At 42.8% G+C, this 19,109-nt stretch overlaps 1 protein-coding gene across 2 annotated transcripts in view; it reads right to left on the bottom strand.

Annotated features, from left to right (window-relative positions):
• CCDC78 (coiled-coil domain containing 78) overlaps nt 1-19,109 on the bottom strand; it is a 144,986-nt gene that overhangs the window by 31,945 nt on the left and 93,932 nt on the right. For both annotated transcript variants that reach the window (XM_033915014.1, XM_033915013.1), the window contains exons 17-18: nt 15,929-16,140; nt 11,628-11,802 (exon numbers count right to left, since the gene is read on the bottom strand). In XM_033915014.1, coding sequence (XP_033770905.1) covers nt 11,628-11,802; nt 15,929-16,140 — 387 coding nt within the window. The remainder of the gene's footprint in view (nt 1-11,627; nt 11,803-15,928; nt 16,141-19,109) is intronic.

A 19,109-nucleotide genomic window follows, 5' to 3' on the forward strand; every position in this document is an offset into this window, starting at 1 on the left:
CGGCTGCAATGCGTTCGTCCAGAGAAGGCACCGGTACCGCCTTTTTCTTCTGCGGTACCTGCGGTGCCGCTCGACGCCCCGAAGATGAGGAGCCCGAGGTCGAGGGACTCACCTCAATAGGGGCGGAGCGCTTCCGCAGGCGCCTCGCGGTCGGCAGGACTGGGCTCGCTGCTATCGAGACCGGAGGAAGCTCCAGCGGGGATGGCTTCTTAGCCGGCTTACCTGGGTGTTGCGACGCCGGCGCGGTATCGCGCGGCGTCGACGAAGTGGGTGCCAATTGAGTTGGAGGCCGATGCCGGTGTCGATGCCGCCGGGTCAGACATGTCGGCACCGAAAAGCAACCGCTGTTGGATTTGTCGGTTTTTTAATGTACGTTTTTTCAAAGTGGCACAGCGGGTGCAGGTGGAAGCCTGATGCTCTGGACCTAGGCACTGTAAGCACCAGTTGTGCGGGTCCGTAAGAGAGATAGGCCGTGCATACCGCTGGCACTTTTTAAAACCTGGCTGGGGGAGCATGAAAGTAAAAACGGCTTCTGCCAAATCGAAGGCCGAGGCCTCGATGGTGGCAGTAGGCCCCGCCCGGGCAAAACCGACTAAAGTAAAGAAAAAAGAAAGTAAGAATTTTTTTTTTTTTTTTTACAAGAAAATAATAAAAGAAAAAAAGGAAATACAATTTCCTAACAGATTTCGCGAGCGGGAAGGCGACAGGAAAAAAATCTTTTCAACAGCCGTTGAAAAGTGCGACTTCTTAGCTCCGCGGAAACTAAGAAACTGGGGACCGCGCGCCTCCGTTGGGCGGGAAGGCACTCACGCGTGCGCGGTGCGGCCTGCTAGAACTTTCCAAGTTCTTAGAGTGCAATCACTCTAAAATTGTCTGTACCGGGGCTCCGTCGGTGCCGTCACCCATCAGTCAAGGTGGTATAAATTAATAGCTGAATTTGTAAATAAAAAACCAAAACATGGTCTTAGGGATATTTGGAGCATTGAGATTAAGCACCAGATTACTGCATCTCAATGGCCACGACTTTGGTCTTGGAGGTTAAGATGTACAGTGTCAGCATCTATGAGACAAACATGGTTTTTTCTTTTGCATAGAGCTTTTTGGACCCCTGCTCGCTTACAAAAATTAGATAGCTCTAGGTCTAATAGATGTTGGCACTGTCATCTTGAGGCTGGGACATTAGATCATTTATTATTCTATTGCCCATTCAGATATTTGGCATTTAGCTCTCATAGACATACCAAATAAAACTGTGTCATACGACAATGCCACATGATTTTCTAACAAACAATTTATTTGATCCCAAATCGACTGTCAAAAAGCCATAACAAATGGACAGTAAAACAATAGATGATCCAAAGGGACAGTGCCAACATCTATTAGACTTAGAGCAATCCAATTTTTGTAAACGAACAGGGGTCCAGAATGCTCTATGCAACAGGAAAAACCATGTTTGCCTCATAGATGCAGACAATGTACATCTCATCCTCCAAGACCAAATTCGTGGCCATTGAGATGCAGTAATTTGATGCTTAATCTCAATGCTCAATGCTCTAAGTCCAGTTTTTGGTTTTTTATTCATATATCCAGATAATAATTTGTACCACTGTGCGGCCTGGTGACCCAGGAAGTCTGCCTGAAAGCATAAGAATTCTATACTAGATTGATTATTGAGAGATTTCCATTCAGGGAACCCTCCCTGATTAGCCTGCTTCAGTTGCAACCACTTATAACTTTGTTTTTTATCAAGGCCAAATTTATGTTGCAGCTGTGAAAAATCAAGCAGTTTACCGTTAGATATAACATCATCTAACGTACGTATGCCTACCTTAATCCAATCCTTCCAGACTATCTTGAATCCGCCAATTTGAATCTTGGAGTTTAGCCATATAGTTTGATTAGTAGATTTTTGAATAGGAATAGGTATTAAATTATTGACATATCGTACAGTTCTCCGTGTGTCTATTAATATTTTATTTTCTTTATGTAATCTAGGCATTTTGATACTGAGAACATGACCAAGCTTAATGGGAAACATGAGCTGCCATTCCAACCACAACTAGTTTGGAAGCTTTTCCATGAGCTTTTTCAAGAATTGATTATATTTTTGTCTCAAATCAAATAGTTCAGAAAGTGACAACAGCCACCATAGATCCTATCATTTTTTTCTGATCATGGTGGTGTATGGATTTGAGTTACAGTCTGATGAGCAAGATTATTGTAAGTCTGTTTGGAGATTTGATAATACTTTGATTGCGGATTCAAATTTCCTTGAAGAATTTAAACTAAAAATGATTGAATTTTTCCAACTTAATACCTCAGAAGAAATTAACATAGAAATGTTATGGGATGCATTTAAGGCTACCATGAGAGGTAATATTATTTCATATTCGGCATATATTAGAAAACAACTTAAAAAAACAATTTTATAATTTTGAAAAAGAAATTAAACATTTGGAAAATAAATTAGTTAATAAATGGGAGCAAAATACCCTACAGGCTTTATTAAGAACATAAGAACATAAGAAATGCCTCTGCTGGGTCAGACCCGAGGTCCATCATGCCCAGCAGTCCGCTCCCGCGGTGGCCCAACAGGTCCCGGACCTGTGTAGTAATCTCCTATCTATACCCCTCTATCCCCATTTCCAGTAGGAATTTATCCAATCCTTTCTTGAACCCCAGTACCGTACTCTGCCCTATTACGTCCTCTGGAAGCGCATTCCAGGTGTCCACCACACGTTGGGTAAAGAAGAACTTCCTAGCATTTGTTTTGAATCTGTCTCCTATCAGCTTTTCCGAATGCCCTCTTGTTCTTTTGTTATTAGAAAGTTTGAAGAATCTGTCCCTCTTTACTCTCTCTATGCCCTTCATGATCTTATAAGTCTCTATCATATCTCCTCTAAGTCTCCTCTTCTCCAGGGAATAGAGACCCAGCTTCTCTAATCTCTCAGAATATGACAGGTTTTCCATACCTTTTATCAGACGTGTCACTCTCCTCTGAACCCTCTCGACTAACGCCATATCCTTCTTAAGGTACGGCGACCAATATTGGACGCAGTACTCCAAATGCGGGCGCACCATCGCCCGATACAACGGCAGGATAACTTCTTTCGTTCTGGCTATAATACCCTTTTTGATTATACCAACATTCTATTCGCTCTCTTAGCGGCCGCTGCACACTGTGCCGACGGCTTCATTGTCATGTCCACCATTACCCCCAAGTCCCTTTCCTGGGTACTCTTATTCAATAACATCCCTCCCATTGTATAGTTGTACCTCGAGTTTCTGCTCCCCACATGTAATACTTTACATTTCTCAATGTTGAACTTCATCTGCCATTTCGCCGCCCATTCTTCTAGTTTGTTCAAGTCCCTTTGCAATTCTTCGCAGTCCTCTGTAGTCTGAGCTCCATTAAATAGTTTGGTGTCGTCCGCAAATTTTATTATCTCGCACTTCGTCCCTGTTTCTAGATCATTTATGAAGATATTAAATAGCAGTGGCCCGAGCACCGAGCCCTGCGGGACACCACTCGTGACCCTCCTCCAGTCGGAGTAGTGACCCTTCACTCCTACCCTTTGTTTTCTACCCTCCAACCAGTTTCTGATCCATCTAAGTACGTCTCCTTCCACCCCATGGTTCTTCAATTTCCGGAGTAGACGTTCATGGGGCACCTTGTCAAAGGCTTTTTGGAAATCTAGATATATGATGTCTATGGGGTCTCCTTTGTCCATCCGTTTGTTGATTCCTTCGAAGAAGTGCAATAAGTTTGTTAGGCACGATCTTCCCTTGCAGAAACCATGCTGGCTGGTTATCAGAAGTTCATGTTTTTCAAAATGTTGATCGATGTTTTCTTTTATCAGTGCTTCTGCCATTTTCCCCGGAACTGAAGTCAGGCTCACCGGCCTGTAGTTTCCCGGGTCACCTCTTGATCCCTTTTTAAAGATGGGCGTAACGTTGGCTATCTTCCAATCTTCCGGGATCTCGCCTGTTTTCAGGGATAAGTTGCAAATTTGTTGCAGTAGTTCTGCTATCTCCTCCTTTAATTCCTTCAGTACCCTAGGATGTATGCCATCCGGACCCGGGGATTTGTCAGTTTTTAGTTTTTCTATCTGCCTTCGAACGTCCTCAAGGCTCACTTCTATGGATGTTAATTTTTCTGCTTGACTTCCGTTGAAGAATTGCTCAGGATCCGGTATGTTGGACGTGTTTTCGTTTGTAAATACAGACGAGAAGAACATGTTAAGCCTTTCTGCCACTACCTTCTCCTCCTTCACCACTCCCTTCCTGTCTCCGTCGTCCAGCGGTCCCACTTCCTCTCAAGCCGGCTGCTTCCCTTTAACATATCTGAAGAATGGTTTGAAATTTCTTGCTTCCCTGGCTAGCCTCTCTTCATACTCTCTTTTGGCTTTCCGAACCTCACGGTGACATTCTTTTTGATGCTTCTTGTGCTCTTTCCAGTTCCCCTCAGTTTTGTCCTTTTTCCATTTCTTGAATGAATTTTTCTTATTGCCTATCGCTTCCTTCACTGTTTTGGTTATCCACGCCGGGTCTTTTGTTCGATTCTTTTTGCACCCCTTCCTGAATCTGGGGATATACCGATTTTGCACCTCGCTCACCATGTCCCTGAAGAAGGACCAGGCATGATTTACCGTTAGCCATGTTTTGGAAGTGTTCCTAAGTTTCTTCCTTACCAATTCCCTCATTGCTTCGTAGTTTCCCTTCCTGAAGTTAAAGGTTGTCGCAATGGATCTCTTGCCTTTTGACACTCCTACCTCAACCTTGAACTTGATCATATTATGATCGCTGTTTCCCAACGGTCCCACTACTTTTACTTCCTTTGCAGGTCCCCTTAACCCATTTAGGATTAGATCCAGAGTGGCATTTCCTCTCGTCGGTTCTCTAACAAGCTGTTCCATGAAGCAATCCTGTGTAGCTTCCAGGAATTTTGTCTCCCTAGTGCATTTCGAGCTTCCAAGACTCCAGTCTATCCCAGGGTAGTTGAAGTCTCCCATAATAACCGTGTTGCCGCTTTTGCATTCTCGTTTCATCTCGGCTTCCATTTCCTCATCGATATCTCTGGTTTGCCCGGGTGGGCGATAAAATAGGCCCATCTTTATTTCAGGCCCTTTCCTTCCCGGTATTTTGATCCATAGAGATTCCAGCTTGCTGGCCGTCTCTGCTGTGTCCATTTTTGTGGATGGTATGCCTTCTTTTATGTATAGGGCTATTCCACCTCCTTTTTGTCCTGATCTGTCCTGGCGATAGAGCTTGTATCCCGGTAGTGCTGTATTCCATTTGCTTTCCTCATTCCACCATGTTTCAGAGATTCCAATGATGCAAAAGGCAAATATAATGAGATATCTTCTAAATTTGTAAGGAAAGATTTGTTTTCCCAACAAACTCAGTATTATGGAAACTCAAATAAGGCGGGAGGATTATTGGCAAATTATCTTAAAGCAAAGAAAAGAAGAACAAAAATTATTGCAATAAAGGATGAAAATGGAGAAACACATACTAAAATTGAAAATATTTTAAGACAATTTCTAAATTTTTATAAAGACCTATATTCTTTTGAGCCTTATGGAGATAGGGAAAAAGATGGTTTAGAATTTTTGAATCTAATTATTGGACCGAAGGTTCCTGAACATATAAAAAGAAGTTTGGAGGAGCCTATATCACTAAAAGAATTAGAAGCAGCATTGAAGTCTCTTAGAGTTGGATCCACTCCGGGTGGTGATGGTTTTACAGTAGAGTTTTATAAATCATTTCAAAGTACCCTTTTACCCTATTTATTAAATTTATATCAGTTTCAACTGACTAAAGGTTGCATTACAGGTACTATGGCAGAATCATTAACAATTGTTTTGCCAAAGCCAAACAAAAATCCCACTTTGGTTTCAAACTACAGGCCTATCTCGTTAATCAATGTTGATGGAAAACTTTTAGCTAAGATATTAGCTTTATGACTGGCTAAGGCTCTCCCTTTTATTATTGATATGCACCAAACAGGATTTGTTGCTAAGAGACATTCTTCTAACAATACTAGAATGGCTTTTCATACTCTAAATTTAACAAAAAACATGAATGATCCGGCTTTCTCTGTCTCTTTGAATGCGGAGAAAGCCTTTGATCGAGTTGAATGGACTTTCATGTATCAGGCATTAGAATGGTTTGGTATAGGTTCAGGATTCATACAAACGATTCAGACGTTGTATAACTCACCTAATGCAAGATTATACATTAATAACAATTTATCTGAGCATTTTAATTTGCGGAGGGAGGTTAGACAAGGTTGTCCCTTATCTCCTTTGCTTTTTTATATTGTTCTAGAACCCTTGTTATTAGCCAGTCAACAGGCAAAGGGGATAAAGGGTATTCCTCGTGCAGATTGGGAATATAAAATCTCTGCTTATGCAGATGATATACTGCTTTATTTGAGGAATCCAGAAACTACCATTCCATGCTTACTTGAATTGATAGAGAAATTTGAAAAGTTTTCAGGATATAAGATAAATTGGAGCAAGTCAGAAATTCTTCCACTTAATGTGCATTGTACTAAAGGATTATTTGATTCATTCTCATTTTTATGGAAAGAAGATGGATTAAAATATTTAGGTATTAGAATAAAAAACACACTAAAAGACACAGTCAAGGAGAATGAAAATTTTTTATTAAAAAAGTAACAGAAATGTGCGAGCAATGGAATCCTCTATATCTTTCTTGGTGGGGGAGAGTCCAAACTATTAAAATGATGATATTGACCGTGGTTTGTTATCAAATGAGTATAATACCAGTTTTTTTTCAGGGGTCCTTTTATAAAAAATTACATAGTATTCTTACAAAATTTGTTTGGCTGGTTAAAATGCCTAAAATTGCCTTAGTATCTTTATAAAAATCAATTGTGGAGGGTGGGGTAAATTTTCCAAACTTTTATAGGTATCATCAAGCCTATATTTTACGCCAGGGTATGTATTGTGTCCTCCCAGAGCTCATGGAAAACATCCCAGATTGGTTGTATTTGGAATGGCGATTCATGTTTCCTCATGTTTCCTTTACATCTATCTCATGTTCTCAGTATAAAAATGCCTAGAATATATAAAGAGAATAGAATATTGATGGATACATGTAAAACATTACGTTATGTCAGCAATTTAACACCTAACCCAATACACAAATCAACAAATCAATCTATTTGGCTAAACTCCAAGATTCAAATTGGTGGTTTTAAAATCGCATGGAAGCATTGGATTATTGCAGGTATACGAACTTTAAATGATGTTATTTCAAATGGTAAACTGCTTGATTTTTCAAAGAAGTAACATAAATATGGTCTAAACAAATCACAAAAGGAGGGGTTCCCTGAATGGAAAAATCTTAGCAATCAGTATAGTCTGGAATTCTTATGCTTTCAGGCGGATTTCTTGGGACACCAGGCCACACAATGGTATCAATTGATATCTGGATTTATGAATAAAAAACCAAAGACTGGTCTTAGAGACATTTGGAGCATTGAGATTAAGCATCAAATTTCTGCATCTCAATGGCCATGAATTTGGTCTTGGAGAATGAGATGTACAGTGTCTGCATCTATGAGACAAACTTGGTTCTTTTTGTTACATAGAACATTTTGGACCCCAGTTAGATTACAAAAGTTGGATAGTTCTAAGTCTATTAGATGCTGGCACTGTAATCTGGAAGCAGGGACTCTAGATCACAGTTCTTCAACCGCCGGTCCGCGGACCGGTGCCAGTCTGCAGGAAATTTTTGCCGGTCTGCACAGGGCCGGCAAGATTGACTTACTTCAACTTCCTGCCGGTCCGCGCAGGGCCGGCAAGATCAACATCTGCGCTGGGCCGGAGAGATCTTGGGGAGTCTGCGCTGGGCCGGAGAGATCTTGGGGAGCCTCCGACAGTGGCTTTCTCCCCTCTCTGCAGCTCTCCTTTACTTCCCAGCGCAGCGATTAACAAAGGCAGCCTCGGGGCTTTTGCTGAGTCGCGGCTGCCTCTGATGATGCAACTTCCTCTTTCCTCAGAGGCGGCACGACCCAACAAAGGACCTGAGGCTGCCTTCCTGAATCGCTGCGCTGGAAATAAGAAGAGCTGCTGGGAGGGGAGAAAGACACTATCAGAAGCTGCTGGGCAAGGGAAAAAAAGGGCTGCTACTGGAGAAGGAGAAGGAGAAGAAGAGATGCTTCTGGGAGGGGAGGAGGGAAAGGAATCTGGGAAGCTGCTGGGCAAGGAAAAAAAGGGACAGCTGCTACTGGAGAGGGAGAAGGAGAGATGCTGCTGGGAGGGGAGGAGGGAAAGGAATCTGGGAAGCTGCTGGGCAAGGAAAAAAAGGGACAGCTGCTACTGGAGAGGGAGAAGGAGAGATGCTGCTGAGAGGGGAGGAGGGAAAGGAATCTGGGAAGCTGCTGGGCAAGGGAAAAAAAGGGAGAGCTGCTACTGGAGAGGGAGAAAGAGAGATGCTTCTGGGAGGGGAGGAGGGAAAGGAATCTGGGAAGCTGCTGGGCAAGGAAAAAAAGGGACAGCTGCTACTGGAGAGGGAGAAGGAGTGATTCTGCTGGGATGGGAGGAGAGAAATGAATTTGGGAAGCTGCTGGGCAAGGGAAAAAAAGGAACAGCTGCTACTGGAACTGGAGGGAAAGAGAAGAAGAGATGCTGCTGGGAGGGGAGGAGGGAAAGGAGTCTGGGAAGCTGCTGGGCAAGGGAAAAAAGGGACAGCTGCTACTGGAGAGGGAGAAGGAGAGATGCTGCTGGGAGGGGAGGAAGGGAAGAGAGTTACTACTGGACAGGAGGAGGAGGGAAGGGAGAATGAAAAAGGAAGGAAACAGCTGGCAGAGAGATTAGAGGAGGGGAAGGGGAGACACAGGCATGAGAAAGTAGAGAGATTGATGATAGGAAGGGGTCAGCAGAAAAATAAGCAGAGAGGGATAACAATGATAGATCTGGTGTAGGAGAGATAAAAATGAAGAGAGCAATGAAGCTGGAATGAATCATGTAAAAAGGAGAGAGGGGTATAAGCTGGATGGAAAGGGGAAAGGGGCATAGAAAGAAGACAGATACCATATGGAAGGGGGAGAGAACAGACAGTGGATGGAAGGGGCAGATGCTGGATTGAAGAGACAGAGAGGGCAGACGCTGGAAGGAAGAGAGTGAAAAGAAGATTGAAAGCAGAAACCAGAGACGACAAAAGGTAGACAAAAATAATTTTATTTCTATTTTGTGATTAGAATATATCAGATTTGAAATATATATCCTGCTAGAGCTGGTGTTAGACATAACTGGGGACTGCAAAACCCAGGAAGTGCTTCTTTAGCTTCCGGCTGGCTTAGGGCGCTCTCCGACCAGGGGGCAGTTGCCCAAGTTGCACTCCCCTAAAACTATTCCTGTCATGTGTGACTGCAGTATTCTGTCAGCATGATATTTCTGTGTAGCATTCTGTAATAATTTGGCTTGTTCAGTTTTCTTGATAGTAGAGGGGATATATGTGAAGGGGAGGGGAGACAGGGGTTTTGTTGATCCTTGCTCTGAATTATTTGTATTTATAAAATGACAATTCTACAGAATATTGTTTCTTTTTATACTTTAATAAAATACATTCAATATAAAATCATAACTGAGGCTTGTGTGGATGGGATCAGATGATTTGTGGGGACCGAGCTCGCGGAGATGGGGCGGAAACGGGGTTTTTAAATTTTAGTCCTAGTAGTTTGCCGGTCCACAAAATAATTCTTTTTTTTCTGCCGGTCCACGGGTGTAAAAAGGTTGAAGAACACTGCTCTAGATCATGTAATATATTTTTTGTCCCTGTATCATGGCCTTTTGAAATCAATTTGGTCTCAAATTAATTGTTTATTAGAAAACATATGATACAATTCTATTTGGGACGTCTATGAGAATAAAAAGTCAAATTTCATCAAGCAATAATAAACTTTTATTAATAATGACAGGAGTTGCCATTCAACATATCACCAGAAATTGGAAAAATTACACCAGACTTAATTACACCTTCCTACAAAATGGAAAGAACAATTGCCATACAAAAAGGGAATTATAATAATTTTAAAAAGATTTGGGGGCCATTGATAACATATTGTAATGCTTAGACATCGTTTTACACTAAAAGTATAGTTATAATAATGGGAAAGGGGTGATATATAGTTATATTATTGGTTTAATCAATATTTTTGAATATAACATGTATGATATGCTTGATTTACAATATTTGTGGAAAGGGAGGGTGGGGGAGGGGCTTAATTTATGTATTTAAGATGATAATAGAAAATAATTTCAAGTGATGTGTTTGATTCAATTGATGTAATATTGTACACTTGATGTAAGATGAAAAAATGAATAAAGAACTGGAAAAACAAAAATACACTGAAACCTTCCACCCAATGTGTGGCAGTGGCCTATAAAGCAAACAGGATGCTAGGAATTATTAAGAAAGGATAGTAAATAAGACCAAGAATTATTATATGTAATGCGACTTCACCTTGAGTATTACATCTAAATCAGGTCGCCATATCTCAAAAAAGATATAGCAGAATTAAAAATAGTTCAAAGAAGATTGATCAAGATGATAAAGGGAATGGAACTCTTCCCATATGAGGAAAGACTAAAGATCTTAGACTAGGAGCCAATTAATGAAGTTACATGGAAATATTTTTAAAACTAATAGGAGGAAATATTTTTTTCACTCAAAAAATAGTTAAGCTTTGGAACTCATTCCCAGAGGATAACATAAGGTAACAGAACAAAAAAACTTATATACCGCTGCTACTTCTTGGTTCAGAGAGGTTAACAAAAGATAAAATTACTGAGCATTCACAGTTGATCACAATCAGTTATTCAAAATATTTGCCAAACAGATATGTTTTCAGGCTTTTCCTAACAGATCGGAGAAGTTCATCATGCCTCTGTACCAGGCCATAGTATGCCCTCACCTGGAATACTGCGTCCAGCGCTGGTTGATGTACATGAAGAATGAAACAGTACTACTCAAAAGGGTCCAGAGAAGAGCGACTAAGATGGTTAAGGGGCTGGAGGAGTTGCCGTACAGTGAGAGATTAGAGAAACTGGGCCTCTTCTCCCTTGAAAAGAGGAGACTAAGAGGGGACATGATTGAAACGTTCAAGATAATGAAGGGAATAGACTTAGTAGATAAAAACAGGTTGTTCACCCTCTCCAAGGTAGAGAGAACGAGAAGGCACTCTCTAAAGGTAAAAGGGGACAAATTCTATACAAATGTAAGGAAGTTCTTCTTCACCCAGAGAGTGGTAGAAAACTGGAATGCTCTTCCGGAGGCTGTTATAAGGGAAAACACCCTCCAGGTATTCAAGACAAACTTAGACAAGTTCCTGCTGAACCAGAACATACGCAGGTAAGGCTAGTCTCAGTTAGGGCACTGGTCTTTGACCTAAGGGCCGTCGTGTGAGCGGACGGCTGGGCACAATGGACTACTGGTCTGACCCAGCAGCGGCAATTCTTATTTTCTTATGTAACATCACCCATGGAGTGTGCCTGCATCCTTCTGCTTGTTTGCAGTGAAACTGCCATCTCAAAGTAAATTGGCAGCCCTGGATTAAATGCTTTTTTGTAGTGGATTGGATGGTCTCCATTTACCTTTTCCTGCAGTTCCTGGATCTGTGCTTCCAGTCGAGCTTTGTCCTCTCGCAGCTTGTTTAACTCCTGGCTCATGCTTGGCTGCAACTCATGATCAGTAATGGTGAAGTGATACTCAGGGGGCCCAGCATCCACACCATTGTTGTTCAGTGACAGGATCTGCTCCCGCTGCATTCTGTAGATAAAACACAGTTACTTACCTGTAACATATGTAATCCAAGGACAGCAGGCAGATATTCTCACACATGTGGGTGATGTCATCCATGGAACCTAGTATGGACAGTGCAAATGTGTACTGTCACTTTAAAAGACTGAAAAGTCTTGAGACTGCCCATGCCATATATGTGCCGGTACCTTCCCGCCCAATATCAGCTTACAGGACTATCAGTTCAATAAAAAAACTGTGAAGCCAACTAGGGAAGGTGGGAGGGTTGTGAGAATATCTGCCTGCTGTCCTCGGATAACAACCATTAGAGGTAACTGTGGTTTATCCAATGACAAGCAGGTATTATATTCTCACATGTGGGACTCCGTAGCTGCCAGGATCATGCCTCTAAGAAAATGTGTTTGGTTTTATCATGAGCCTGAGAAAACTAAAATGGTTGGAGTGAAGTTGGCATCTAAATGGAGACATACATTTTGTAAAACTGCTTGGCCAAACCGACTATCCCATCTGGAAGGATTCTCCAAATAATAGTGGGATTTAAAGGTGTGAATTGAGGACCAGGTAGCTGCCATACAGATGTGCTCAATGGGAGTGAAACACAGATGAGCCACTCAAGTCACCACTGCTTGAACTTTATGTGGAGTGACACGACCTTCCAATGCCAGGCCAGTCCGAGCATAGCAAAAGGAGATACAGTCCGCTGGCCATGTTGAGATGGTTCTCTCGGTGACAGGAGCCTCAAGCCTGTGAGGATCAAATGACAGGAACAGCTGAGTGGAAGTTCTGTGAGGTTTGGTCCAATCCAAGTAATAAGCAAGAGCATGTTTACAGTTTAATGTGTGGAAAGCTGCTTCACCAGGGTTAGAATGTGGTCTTGGAAAGAAAACAGGAAGAATTATAGACTCATTCAGATGAAATTCTGAAATAACTTTTGCGAGAAATTTGGGATGTATACAAAGAATCACACTATTGTGGAAGAATGTTGTACACAATGAATCTGACACCAGTGCTTGAAGTTTACTAACTTGGTGTGCAGATGTGATGCAGATTAGGAATACTGTGGGGAGAAACAAAGCGATCACCCTCAGGAGTCCTCAAATCCTTGAAAATCTGTTGCAATATAGTTGAGTGACCACTCATGAAGTTGTAGGAGTCTGCTCAACTTGTTGGCTAGGACATTCTGTTTCCCGCTAGGTTGACTGCTTTCAGGAAAATGTTGTGGGGAATCGTCCAGGACCAAATCTGGATGGTTTCTTAGCAAAGAGAATGAGACCCTGTGCCTCCTTGTTTGTTCACATAGTAAATTGTTACCTGGTTGTCTGTTAGAATAAGTACTACTTGACTGAAAAGGCAATCCTGGAATGTGCATAGAGCATTTCAGATTACTTGAAGCTCAAGGAAATTGATATGTAGAGTTATCGTGAGGATTCCAGCTGTGCTGAGTATGAAGGCCATCAAGGTGGGCTCCCCATCCAAGCATGGAAGCATCTGTCATTAATAGTTTTTTATGTGTAGGAGTATGGAAAAGGAGGCCTTTGGAGAGATTAGCCAGTGACAGCCACCACTGAAGGGACTGATGAAGGTCTGAGGTTACTTGTATTTGTTGGGACAGCTTTACGATGGACTAAGACCATTACACCAAGAGAGTCCACTGAGGCTGCCTGTGATGTAGATGGGCAAATGGAATTATATGAACTGTGGATGCCATATGGCCTAGCATGAACATCATGGCCATGGGAGCTATTACTAGGCCAAACAGTAGTACTCTATGCTGGAAGTGGTATGTTCCCAATCACATGCGAAGATATTTCCTGTGGCCTTAGGGTTACCAGACATCCGGGAAAATTCAGATAGTTCCTCTTTTTATAGGACTATCTGGACTGCCGGATGAACTTTACAAAACATGGCATATGTCCGGGTTTTGGAAAGCCCCTATAAGCTCCGGTCACATCAAGAGGGCCTCTGAGCATCCACAGATGATGTCACATGAATCCGCACATGCTCCAGGCCCTCCACTTGCAGGCTAGAGTTCATCAAAGAGAGGAAGCTTTCTGGGGCAGAGCTAGAGGCAAAACTGGGCGGGACTAGAGGTGGAACTTAGTGGGACAGGACAAAATGGGGTGGGGATGCAGGTGGAATAGGGCGGGATCAAGTGTCCAGGGTTTTCCTTTTTTTAATATGGTAATCTGGAAGCAGGGACTTTACATCATTTAATATTCTATTGTCCCTGTATTATGGCATTTTGGAAATCAATTTGGACTCAAGTTAATTGTTTATTAAAAAACCATGTAGCATTATCATATGATACAATAATGTTCGGTATGTCAATGAGAACAAAAAGTAAAATTTCATCAAGCAATAATAAACTTTTATTGATCATGACAGGAGTCGCCATACAACAAATTACCAGTAATTGGAAAAATTACAGTAGACTTAACTATACCTTCTGGTGGAATTCGTTATGCCACATTTACAAAATGGAAAGAACAATTGCCATACAAAGAGGGAATTATAACAATTTTAAAAAGATTTGGGGGCCACTGACAAATTATTGCAATGAGTAGACACCATTATCCACTGAAAGTACTCTTATACATAGGGGGGAGGGGGAGGGTATAAAGTTATATTAAAGGTTTGATCAATAGATAAGAATATAATATTTATATGATATTTTTGATTAAAATATGTGTGGGAAGGGTAGATGGGAAGGGTATACATTTATGTTTTTAAGATGATGTTAGAAGAAATACAAGTGATGTTTATAAGGTTTAAATGATGTATTATTGTGTTTTTGATGTAAGATGGAAAAATGAATAAAGAATTTGAAAAAATAAATATGGTAACCCTATGTGGACTGGTAGGATGGGAATGTGTGTGTATGCTTTCTTCAGGTCTAGAGAGCAGAGACAGTTGTTTTTCTCTAATTGTGGTAACAGGGTTCCTAGTGATACCATTTGAAATTTCTTTTTCACCAAGTATTTGGTGAGAGTGCGAAGGTCCAGAATTGGACAGAGACCTCCAGTTTTCTTCAGTATGAAGAAATACTTTGAGTAGAACCCTTGGCTCCTCTCCCGCAATGAGGTTCTCAACACACAGTATGCGTACCTCAGGGGGTAGGCGCACCACTGTCAGGGGGGATGCAGTGCCAGTGCTGTATGCCTCCTAACTTCTTTCTACTGTCGTGTATATCCTGTCTTCCTCATATCCTCTCCCCTGCCTCCCTCTCCACCACCCCTCCCTTGGACCAGCAGCGGCAGCTCACTGTGTGCTTTTAACTTCCCCACACAGCTGCTGCTAGTGTTGGTTTAGCCTTTGCTAGACCTGCCTGCTAGCAGACATTCTTGATGCTCCTGAAGTTGACCCAAAAAGTTTTTTATATTGGAGCTGTCAAGCTTTAAGTGACTTCTTCTGTAGTTTAGAGCAGCACAGACAAGAGTCAACACAGTGGTCAAGATCAAGGCACTGAACACACCAGTTATGTGGGTCAGTAGCCAAAATAGTCCTGTTGCACTGAGTGCATCCCTTGAAGCCACTGGAAGGCTTGGAAATTGAGAGGAAGACCACCAATGCAAAATCAAAGGACTCAATGGTCTGGGGAGGTTGAGTAGATGGTATACCGAGAAAACGTGGACACTCCCGGCCTGAAAATAGGCTGTGAAGAGCCTGAAGGCCCAAAATTGAAAATCGATCAAAAATTTTTAATTTTGAACTGATGAAAGATAAAGTAAAACAATGAAAATTATGAAAGGAAAACCAAATTAAAAAGGAACAGGAAAGCAAGAAAAAATTCACAAAGTTTGATGCATAGGAGGAACTTCAAATACAGCTTCTCAGCTCCACGGAAAACTGAAAACTGATAGTCCTGCAAGCCAACATCAGGTAGGAAGGCAGTGGCGCATGTGCGGTATGGGCAGTCTTAAGATGCTTCAGTTTTTTAAAGTGACAGTACACTTTTCCACTGACCATACCGGGCTCCATGGATAACGTCACCCACACATACGAGTATGCTGGGTGCTTGTCCTAGGATAAATTATTATACTCCAAACTGCTCTGACTTCTGTTTTAACTGGAATTTTTCAACAAAACACAGAGAGGATCAAAGCAAAATAGGAATAAAACCACTCATGAGCCTCACCGGTAACTGATAAGCAGATGTTCGTGTTTCTTAATTAGGTTCTGCATGCGTTTCTTGTACCCTCGTGCTGCTCCTATCAGCTGTTCCTCTCGGGATTTGTGAGATGCACGGATGTCTTTCAGCATGCTATCCACAAAGCGCTTCATGTGAGCTTGGTCCACAGGCAATTTGTTGGCACCATGGCTGGCATCTGAGGTACTGTCTACATATTCCTATAAACGCAAAGATGTAGAAAAAGAAGTTGGGTACAACCGGGAAGAAATAGAGAAAAGCACATCAACATATGAAAGCATGAATCTTGATAGCTTCCTACCCTGCTTTCTCTTCAGACTGAATAAACTGAAATATTGCTCTCAATCTTTTTAACTAAAATTCAAAAGGTTGGGGTATGAACTGAGAGCAGTGGCATAGCCAAACAACTTATTTAGGTTGGACCTGAGTCCAAAGTAGGTAGGTCCATAATTTCATCTCCACCTCCACCCATGCCCTTCTTGCCCTGCCCCACCCCCAAACTAAAAAGAAATAGCTCAGCTGGTGGGGATTAGTGCTGCCCGATTCAGGAAAAAAAAATTTCGATTCGATTCAGCCTATTGAATTGGTTTTTTGATTCGATTATCCTGCCCAATTGGGTGTTTTTTTCAAACATCATGGTGAGTTTATTTTATAGCTTCTTCACCCCCTTAGGCTTCTCCTAACCACACTGGTGCTGTGGTATAAACAAAATAAAGAAACAAAAAGGACTTTTCCTCTCTCTGTTAAATCCTAGCTCACGTTTGCAATCTAACACCAGCTCTGGCAGGATACACTTTTGAAATCTGACATATTGTAATCACAAAACAGAAAATAAAATTATTTTTTCTACCTTTTGTTGTCTGGTCAATATTCAAATCTTGTTGGTCCCATGCTCTGGTTGTCTTTTGATAACTTGCTTGCCAGGGTCTCCTTCTTTCTTCTTTCTCCGTGCTAAACATCCATCTGCCATCTCTGTCCTCCCCTTCCATTTCCCTTCCCTCCCCCAGAGGTCTGGCATCTTTCCTTTTTTTCGTCTCCAACTACAGATTCACCTTTTCTCAACTACCCTTTCATCCAGCATCTCCCCCTCCTTCCCACCACCCCAGGGTCCACCATCTCTCCCTTTCTCTTCCCAACTACCCTCCTATCCAGTATCTCTATATCCCCCTCCACACCATCCCTTGTGTCCAACTTCTCTCCCTTTCTGTTCCTTCCCTCCCTAAATCCCATTGTCCATCATTTCTCTCCCTCTCCTCTATTTATAGACCCATTATTTCTTCTCCCCCCAAAGTCCTGCATATGCATGTCTCTTTGAACCCCCCCTTCCCTCCCTCCCTCCCTCCCTCCATGTGCTTCTACACCAGGGCCCCCCTCCCCTGAAGGTCTATAGCCCCTGAAGGCCTGTGCCACCATCCCTGAAGGCCTGGTCTCCCTCCCTTGAAGGCTTGTTCCCCCCTCCTTTAAAGGCCTGCATCCTACCCCTGAAGGCCTGCCTGTCCTCCTTGAAGGCCTATCTCCCCCCTTGAAGGCCTGTCTCCCCCCCTTGAAGGCTTGTCCCCCCTTTAAAGGCCTAAATCCCACCCCTGAAGGCCTGCCTGTCCCCCTCCCCACCCCGAAGGACTGCTCCCCCCCCCCCCGGAAGGCCTGCGTGTTCCCCCTGGCCTCCCAGTGGTATCTGGCTTCGCCCCTGGCCTCCCCGCACAGTTTACCTTTGAGGAGCAGCCTGCAGACAAGATCACGGTGCTAGCGATCTTTGCACTGCTTCGGAGCTGTTTCCTCTGCTGCGGTCCCACCCCCTCCTCTGACGTCAGAGGCAGGATCGCGGCGGAGGAAACAGCTCTGAAGCAGTTTGCAAAGATTGCTAACACTGCCATCTTGTCTGCAGGCTGCTCCTCTAAGGTAAATGGCCATGGGGGGAAGTGGGAGGCCAGGGGGGGAAGCGGGAGGCCAGGGGGGGAAGCCGGACCCCAAGGTGGGGAAACTGGATGCCAGGGGGGGAAGCTGGACAGCAGCACTTCCTGAATGACCCTCCCCCCTTGCCCTCTAAAGTAGGTGTGGCAGCGGCCGGCCAGCAAGAGCAGCGCTGCAGCTCCTGCTTTAGGGGGTGAGGGGGGAGGGTCAGCCAAATCGGGAAGCCAATTTTTTTTGTTTTAAATCAATTTGAATCGATTCACCCGAAGTGAATCGGTGAACCGATTCGAATCGTGAATTGGGCAGAACAGGTGTGTTTTTAGGCGCTTCCTAAATTCCTCGTAGGTAGTGGGCGAAAGCAGTTGATCTAGGTCTTTACCCATAAGGCTGCTTGGTGTGAGAGAAGGTGATCATGGTGTTTTTTCAGTTTGCAAACTTTAATTGGAGGGGAAACGAAGTTTGAATGTGTGCTTCTTTTATGTTTGTTGGTGGAAAAGGAGAAAAGGTCAGTTATGTATTTGGGGGCTAGTCCATATAGTACTTTGAAGCAGAGGCAGGCAAATTTAAACTTTACACGTGCTTCCGTCGGTACTTCAAAGATATACAAGGGCTGCCTGAAAAGTAATGCTTCTGTTTTTCTTTCCAAGAAGTAGGAGTGAAAATGCTTTGCTGGTTCTTCTGAAGCTCATACATCAACGTTTCTGAACCTGCAGTTGGCCTGCTGTAATCTTCATTATTGAGTCACAGCAAGAGGAAAAACTTTGTACGTATCTGTGAAAGTACGCCAGAAGCGTGCGATTGAATTTTGTGTTAAAACTGGAAAGAGCAGTAATGAAACTCTTGAAATGTTATGGCCCTGAAAAAAAACAACCGCACGGAAAGAAGTTCTCTTCAGATGATGACATGCTGCAACCAGGGTTTGTGTCTCGGTCTCCACCTGCTGTTCATGGTGGAATATTGCCCATCGGTGGCCTGTGCCGGTCTGGAGAGACTAAAAGAAAGAAAATTAGCACCTAATTTCTCTTTATGGATTAAGAACTGGTTGAAAAGACTGAAGACAGAGAGTAGATTTAAATGGTCAATATTCTCAATGGAGAAGGGAAAATAGTGGAGTTCCTCAGGGGACTGTGCTACGACTGCTGCTTTTGTAACATATTTATCAATGAGATGGGAACAACTAGTGAGATAATAAAATTTGTTGATTACTCAAAGTTGTTAAATCACAACAGGATTGTGAAAAATTGCAAGAGGACCTTGT

The sequence above is a fragment of the Geotrypetes seraphini genome, chromosome 11 (genome assembly GCF_902459505.1).
Source record: "Geotrypetes seraphini chromosome 11, aGeoSer1.1, whole genome shotgun sequence".
Taxonomy (NCBI): domain Eukaryota; kingdom Metazoa; phylum Chordata; class Amphibia; order Gymnophiona; family Dermophiidae; genus Geotrypetes; species Geotrypetes seraphini.